This window comes from Benincasa hispida, chromosome 1 (assembly GCF_009727055.1).
Source record: "Benincasa hispida cultivar B227 chromosome 1, ASM972705v1, whole genome shotgun sequence".
In the NCBI taxonomy this organism is placed as follows: Eukaryota; Viridiplantae; Streptophyta; class Magnoliopsida; order Cucurbitales; family Cucurbitaceae; genus Benincasa; species Benincasa hispida.
Genome location: NC_052349.1, coordinates 18,313,450 through 18,321,676, shown reverse-complemented (window position 1 = coordinate 18,321,676; position 8,227 = coordinate 18,313,450). Strand labels below are relative to the sequence as shown.

Here is an 8,227-nt window from a genome sequence, read left to right as displayed (position 1 = left end):
TAAGAGCGGAGACGTGAATCATCATTGGTCCCGATGCGGAGCTCCCAACCCAGCCACTATGAGGATAGTCGGTATCTATTAAGAAGTTAGTGTAACTTAATAACGAGGCAGGCATTCATACAGCGATCTAATCGGTACATTTTGGCATGTTTCACTTTACGGTAGCACAGTTTCGATGGTCAGTTGCATAAATGATTGGCATATCCACTGGATCAACACGACCATTTTTGGAATACCTGAAGCGTGTGATTGGAACCTGATTTCCACTCACGAATCTCTCTTAGGAAACACCAAAGGAGCTTGCTCGTGTGGTGGTGTTTGTACATTTGGCATGGAGACAATTGCTAGATCTCGTTTTTGTGTCCGACATACTGCTCCTAGCTAAGGCCCTGGGTGACAGGAGCGACGAAATTAATCCAGTGCCACGGTCGGTACGGATATTCCATGAGATTCATTTGTATTTCTAGGAGTAACATGTACTACCTATTCTATATATTATAATTTTGAGCATGCTATAAATAGTTCTATAATATTCCTATATATGTTGATCATTGTGATTTTAATCTCTATGTAAAATTGTACTTGGAACCGATCCTCCGGCTTCCGCATGCAGACTCATGCTACTCTTAGGTTAGGATGACAGAGAAGAGTTTTGGTACCATCCCAATTTTAACTACCAATTTCATCCGCAAATGAATTTAAATTCAGTTTAAAATTGGTAGGGTTTTACAACTTAAATCTGGCATTTATGTGTGATGAATGCTTGGATGCTCTTTTTCTCCTTTCAATTATTGGATATTTTGGCAGACTTGTAGGACCTTCGAGTATGATATGTGTTATGTTCTCTTGCTTTCTTCTACAAGATTTGAATTTCTTGTGAAAGGAGCCCATGTTGGGTTTTGGGCATAACTGGTGCTTTCGCACAGGGATCGATACCGAGGTCTGTATGCATGATCGTTGAGTGTCCGTATCAGCTCGGTCTAGTCATCTCGTGGTCCAGGTCTTATACAAACTCTTTGTATAGGACACCCCTGCTCTACGTCTCCACACGAATGGTCAAGATCTACCATCTGTATATAACACTTGCAAACCTCTACAAAGCGGGTCGTATTCGTAGTGTCACCAGGATCAGGTATCCCACCTTAATCCTTATACTACAAACCGATTTAGGTTATCACTTAAGGCATGATTCACTTATATATCACATATACATGTTTAAGTTCACATAAGATAACCAAGGAGCTTGTTTATTAGATATGAGTAAATGCCAGAATTAAATAATAGTTATTTTATTCATTGAACAATATGTATCTTTACAAAACAACGAGACTCCGGGAGAATTAGGACACCAATCCCAACAATAGGATCCACATCATCGTTCTCGTCATCAGAATAGATTACCTCATGGAGAGATGCCTCGGTAGCCTTGAAGATATGGTGTCTACGACACCTCCAACCTCCTAACCGAGTCAGCAATTTGAGTAAGCAAGCCACTCAAATATTGTATCTCAGCTTTAACCTCCAATTCAAACTGAAGGCTCTCCTGCTGGATATGAAGAAAATCATGTTGCATAAAGAATTGATGGTTAAGAAATTCTCTAGCTATACCTTCTATACATACCTTAGTCGGCCTCTTGAGCAAACTCCAACACCTTGGGGATGGCGGGATGATAGTAGTACTCTGATTGCGCGTAGAAATTACCATAGTCATAGGAGTGAGCAGTCCAGCCAAGATGGATGCAAGGCTAAGGCTCTCAATGACTAGGGTGACTTCTCAAGACGGGGCTCGTTGGCATCGGGCTACCCTGCAACTGCCTTTCAACCAACAGTCAAATAGATGGGGCAAGATACCCAAACATACTTTTGAGCTCAGAAATCTGCTTGGCCTCTTGTTTTCTCTCTTCAATGACTTGCCTTGCTAGAAAATCATAATACATGTTGTGTACTCCATTAGCCAAAGCAAACCTGACATAAGAAAAGAAAAAAAAACCAAAAGCAAAATAATGCTCTAACTAGAAACTTAATAAAATGAAACTTAATGGCACACTCCCTGACAACGATGCCATTTTGACAGCTCTCCTTTTCGGTGTCATTTTATTCCTAAAAGGGATTTCAAAGTCCAACAAAATTTATAAACTACTGAACTCATCAACTACTACTTTAACGAAGTAACAGTGGCAAGTCCAGATCAAACCGCAGGGAGGTGCGAACTTAGTTTCGTTAAGCTAATTTAATAGTTATAGCGATAAATGTGTGTGGGGAAGGGGGGGGGGAGGGGGGAGAGGGAGATTTGTTATGGTTAAGAATTAAGAGTGCAGGAAAATAAAGATAAAGCGGATAAATGTAATTAGGGATAAGAAATTCTAGTCTTGGGAGTAAATTGATTTCTTATGCAATTTCTTGTCATAGGGCTATTTTGACTTAACTCATATTTGCTCGTGCTTTGTACAACAACATGCTTGACCCGACCTAACTAGCCTCTACAATGGCAGACAACTAGCTAAGACCGACCCATGCAAGTGACCTAAATAATAATTAAAACTCCAATGAAGTTCTAATTAATCTAAACGTAATTAATCCTACAAAATCCTTAACGATCATGAGGAATCAACTAACACTTGCTTTAAGCCCTAAGCTTCTATTATATGGTTAATTAATCAGAAAGCCCAACCCAATTAACCAAGTTTCTTTGATCCTAATTAAGTCATGCAATTTAGAGATTCGAGATTAGATACAAACCCTAGCATGCAATATTCAATTATTGCTACTTATCGATTTAAGCAAGACAAAGATGGAAAATAATGAGTAAGCCTAAAGTCTCTAGCATATAACATACATTCAAGGTAAGAGCATCAATCCAACCGAGGAACATACATCAAATAATTAAAATTGAATCAAAGATACATAAATCAATACGAAGTCAATACAAAATAAACCTCTAGTAGTTACACAAGTTTAACTCCCAAGATCTAGAAAAGAACAACTTATCTCACCCTTTTCATAGACAAAGGAAGAAGAAGAAGAAAAAGGCTCCAATCCATAATTACAATCCAAAATCTAAGTAAAACCTACGCGAAAAATGCCTAAGAGATAAAGGAAGAACAGAGGATTTTTGTCTTTTCTCGGATTCCATTTAAGTCTATATAATTTTTTCACATTACATCACGATGATCATTCCTTACCCTTAAAAAAGCAAAGAAAATATAAAAAGGGTGGGCCGAGCATAGCTGCATTATGATTGAAGCATCACTGTACTCTGGCTATTTGGTCGAGCGCAGCGCACACCATTACTGCGTTCAAAGGGGTGTTTCCTTCTTTGTGCATGTCACCTGTGCATTAGGGAGTCTATCAAAATTCAGAACGCCACTGCGCTCCAGGGCAGCACCTCAGCGCTCTTGCCAAAGCCAAGCTGTGGCCTTTCCGCACAGCGCAAGGTGCCAAGCAAGGGCAACCCTGCGCTTTCTAGGGACAAAATCGTAATTTTGATCCCTTTTCAGCCACTTGCTCCATTTCGACCTGAAATGCATCTAATTCATCTCGATAGTGTCCTTTACTCATTTTTTTTTTGCCAAAACACTAAATAAAATGTTAAATACCTAAGAACTAGCACAATTTATCGTTTAGGTTTAGGTTTAAGTTATCGCTACCATTGACCACAACTCTATCGAAACCGGTAATGCAGTGCAGGATGCAAATGATACTAGTCCATCAATACCACAATCGATAACGTCAGAACAAGTCAATCAATTAATACTACATAACATGCAATTCCATACATTTGAATGATAGTATGGTGTCAAGGGTAAAACAAAATTTCTTGCTCTAACTTGAACTACAAATTCAAGAAAATTGAAAAAAAGCCCTGCAATGTTTATGGCCCTAGACGAACAGGTATGGAGAGAAATATCGAAGGATGATTTAAGTGTGAAATGGACGATGAGGCATAATAATCAGAAATTGTGTACTTACTGATGATCGAACACCTATATGCTAAAACCTAAAATGTCAGTCGAACGTAGAGCAAGAGAAAATAGAATAAGACAGTCGAACAGTTCAGAGATTTTCAAAATGTTTGTGAAAAAAAGAGGGTCCCGTTAGTTGGCCGAAATTAACTTGACTAAACATAGAAGGTTTTTTTTGTAATCTTACCTTGTCCATATAACTACAACTCCAAAGTAAACAACTTCAATAGTGATTAGATCACCTTTATAAAATACATAGGTAAATGTGATCAATAGCAACCAAATAAAGATTGTTTAATGGTCATTACCATTGATCCATCAATTCAATCTATTTGCAATTACACCAAAATTTATTACAGATTGGTAAACGTGACCTGAAAGTAAATTATAATACATATTGCTTAAATATTCACCCTCTCTTCTTCAAACTCAGATAATGAAAATGAAAAGTCTTCAACCATCTCACCTCCTTTCATTGAAATATTTTCAATCGCTACAAAGTAAGATGTCTTATGAAGTAAGTAAAATATCTCAACTCTTCCACAATGATGTTTCCATTAAGGAAGCTCTAGATAATATGAGGTCTTTTGGAGATGTTGGCAAAACTGATATACATATTTTAGGGTGTCTTCTTCCACATTGTACTGTTGACCAATTGATGCATATCGAGAAATCTTCTAAAGGAATGGATGTCACGCCCGTAACTAACAATTTGTGGAAAAAAATTTATGAAAAAAGTTTTCTAAGAATTATTCTAATTTTGTGATTGAGATGATGCAATGTAAGAAAAAGTCGTCTAAATAGAAGTAACTATATGAGACAAAGATGGAGATGTTGGAAAAGAAGGCTAGGGAAACTGAAGCTCATTATATATAAAGTTGTCAACAAGAAAAAACCTGAAAACAAAGTCGCCAAATATTATTTTGTGGGGGTTCTTCTTTTAACAATAAGAAACAAATATTTGAGGGAACAACTGAATTTGGATGTAATACTCCCAAAGCAAGTTTTTGAAGAAGCCAAAGAGTTGCACAAATTTGTGAAATTCCATTTATGAAGAATAATAATAAAAAATGAAAATTTGGAGGAACAACCAAACCTGGACGCAATACTAAGCAAAGTAAGATATTGAAGAAGGCAAAAAGAGAAGCGTTGAAGTGCATTGAGATGGAACTTAATAGCTTTTTGAAGAAATGCAATGCAGAAGTAATGTTAGTTTTACCAATAATGGACCATCTACTACTATTATACGTTTGATGGTTTAGTTTTAACACTCGTAAACGTTTAAAGATCAAATTCTTATAAATGAAAGATATGATTTAAAGGTGGTTTTTGCAATTTTGTTAAAAAAATGAAAATTTATTGAAGGGTTAAATTGCAATAATTTTAAGGTTTGGAAGTTAAAAAGTACAAAACGTATATAAGTTTTGGGTCAAATTAATGAAGTTGAAAATGTAGGGTCCAAATGGATGCATTCAACAAAATTCTTTTTTTTTCCCCCCCTAAAATTTAACTACAAGTTAAAATATGCAAATAATCCAACATTAGCTTTAGGCTTAGGGTTTCTCTTATAAATTTTAGGGTTTCTTCGGCACGCCTCTTTCTCCCTTTCGGATAATTCGTTTCCTCTATTGCTCTTGCGGTTTGTTCCATCTCTGTTGTACTCTTAAGAATCTTTTGTTCTTTTACTTTTTCAATTTGAATCGAATTTGACTTCACTAATCTGACTCCAAAGTTTTAGGGTTTTCGTATTTTTGGTAATCGCTATTGGATTTGTTCCTATGAAACATTGATTGGATATTTTAAAGCAGGTTTCTAATTCTAAAGAATTAGTTTATACACTTGTCAAGATGCAGAACGAAGAGGGTAAAATCACAGAGCTTTATATTCCCAGAAAATGGTTCGTAATAGTATTATTATTTATGTAACTTCGATGATTCTGTCGCTAATTTTCATGTGGTTTGAAGTTTATTCATGGGTTTTTGTGTCCTTGATGCAGCTCCGCAACGAACCGGCTGATTACTTCCAAGGACCATGCTTCTGTTCAGATCAACATTGGGCATTTGGATGAGAATGGCATCTACACAGGCCAATTTTCCACTTTTGCTCTCTGTGGTTTCATTCGGGCCCAGGTGATTGTCCTTTCCCTCTATCTCTCTCGTTGTTGCTGGGTTTGTAGCGATAGGATGCAGTTTTTAATCTGTAATATTCGAGCATTGACTTGGAACAGGACATTTTATTTTACTCTGTCTCGGTGCAAACAAAAAACTGATTCATTTCATGCTGACTTGGGATTGTATTGCGTTTTGTTGTGTTGAAAGAATTGTTTAATACCGATGGATTGAACTTGCTTACGCTTTCATCTGTCGGTATTCGCTTTAAGTTCTTCTAGTAATGGGTGTGCATTTGAGAATAACTTATTCTTCTTGGCCATCTGATGCTCTGCTGGCTGCTGGCTGCTGGCTGTGTTTTTATTTATAAGAACAAATAGGTTTATTCAATCGTCTGTAATTCTTGTTGCCTGTTATATTATGAAGCACCATTTTATGCACTGCTGTAGCCAATAGCTAATTGAACCTAATAACGACTCAAAAAATGAAGAGTATAATAGATTTAGAGTTAGACTAAATCATAGCCCTAAAAAAGAAATCTTGAACAGTATCTAAATTACAATCTATAGACAATAATCTAAAAGCATTAAACGAAAGTGAAAGAAAATGAGAAGAAATGGTAGAAGGCTGCCTAACTGAGTTTCCAAAGGCCTTCTCTGCCTGCATTTGCTCTCTTGCTTCATCTCTTGAATGGTGGGAAAAGCCATTATAGATTTATACTTAGCCTAAACATAGCCCTAGAAATGAAATCTCGAACTTAGCTAAACTACAGTGTACAGTCCATAGGCAATAATAAAAAAGCACTCAAAAAAGGTGAAAGAGAATGAGAAGAAAGGGTAGAAGCCGGGAAAATTGAGTCTCAAAAGATATTCGACAGGCTTTGTCCTCTAGTTTCATCTTGAACGGTGAGAGAGTTTCATCTTGAATGGTGAGAGAAGTCAGTGTAGTGTAAGGAGGTTGGGAGTGTACACAATTTTCCTGTCCATTATCTTGTTATTTCTTTCCTCATGCTCTGGAATCTGGGTTGAAAGCGTACAGGATTTTCCTGTTCTTTCGATGTGGTGTTGATGCTGCCAATTATGGCCTGTAGCTGTCTAGAATCTTGCTGTATAGCTCAATCCCCATGCTTTGGAATCTAACCTGATGGGTGTTTGATGCTTTCTATCATGGCTTGTACCATGTCTTTTGCTATTGCATGTATGTTTGACCTACCTGACTGTGTTTTACGTATTTCATTGTTTGCCTCATACCAGTTTGTCTTAATCCTCAATTTCCATGTTCTTTGTTTGGTTCTTTTTGTAATTATTGGGAAGACAATAAAAAGTTCTATACCTATGGTGATATTGATATACTTGTGGTGCTTTGTTTTATTTGTAGGGAGATGCTGACAGTGCACTGGATCGGCTCTGGCAGAAGAAGAAAGTCGAAGTGCGTCAACAATAGATGATTGTGCTGTTCTGTTTCATCTCTATATCAAAGTTTTCAAGTATAGAGATACACTTTTAAAATTTTTGAACCACTCATAGTTAAGTAGTTTCCATTGACGATTTAAACTCATTAGTTTCTTTACTCAACTTCATCTGAGTCGGTACAAGCTTTGATGGGTCAAAAGAGGGCCAAAACTCGGTTGAATGAAAAATGTTGAATTTCATTTTCCATTAAAAATATTTTTATCAGAGATTCTATATGGCCATGTGATGTTGATTTGATAAGGATGCTTTTGGGTTTTTGATAGGTTTGTTCTTGGCAATGCAGCACATTTCACACTCACTTGAAGGGATCAAAATATTAAAACATTAATGGTAATGAATTTATCTGTGGTGGTGGTTTTGTTTTGTAAATATTGAAAATATGAAATGCAGCAGCCAGGGGATATGTTAGTTGAACTTGTGAACTGGTCACACGAATGAATTATTGGGAAAATTCCTTTTAATGTGTGAAATATAATTTTGAAGTAAACCTTATATCGAGAAATGGAATGTGAAAATATGGAGGTTGCTTATACTCACAATGTAAAAGATTAAACAAAAGAACTTATTGATGTTTAGTTGAATGCTTGAAATTATTTTGAATTAGAAATCTTCTAGAACTTGGATGGAAAATTGGCTGGGGTGTGACTTTGAATGGCGTGGAGGTGATTATGATACTTGGATTAAG

General features: G+C 36.5%; 1 protein-coding gene across 1 annotated transcript; it reads left to right on the top strand.

Annotated features, from left to right (window-relative positions):
* Positions 1 to 5,451: 5,451 nt before the first annotated feature.
* Positions 5,452 to 7,804, top strand: LOC120071642 (40S ribosomal protein S21-2). The gene is made up of 4 exons (XM_039024009.1): positions 5,452 to 5,601; positions 5,771 to 5,859; positions 5,959 to 6,091; positions 7,448 to 7,804. The coding sequence occupies exons 2-4, from the start codon at positions 5,810 to 5,812 to the stop codon at positions 7,511 to 7,513; spliced, it is 249 nt and encodes an 82-aa protein (XP_038879937.1). The 5' UTR covers positions 5,452 to 5,601; positions 5,771 to 5,809; the 3' UTR covers positions 7,514 to 7,804.
* Positions 7,805 to 8,227: the final 423 nt, after the last annotated feature.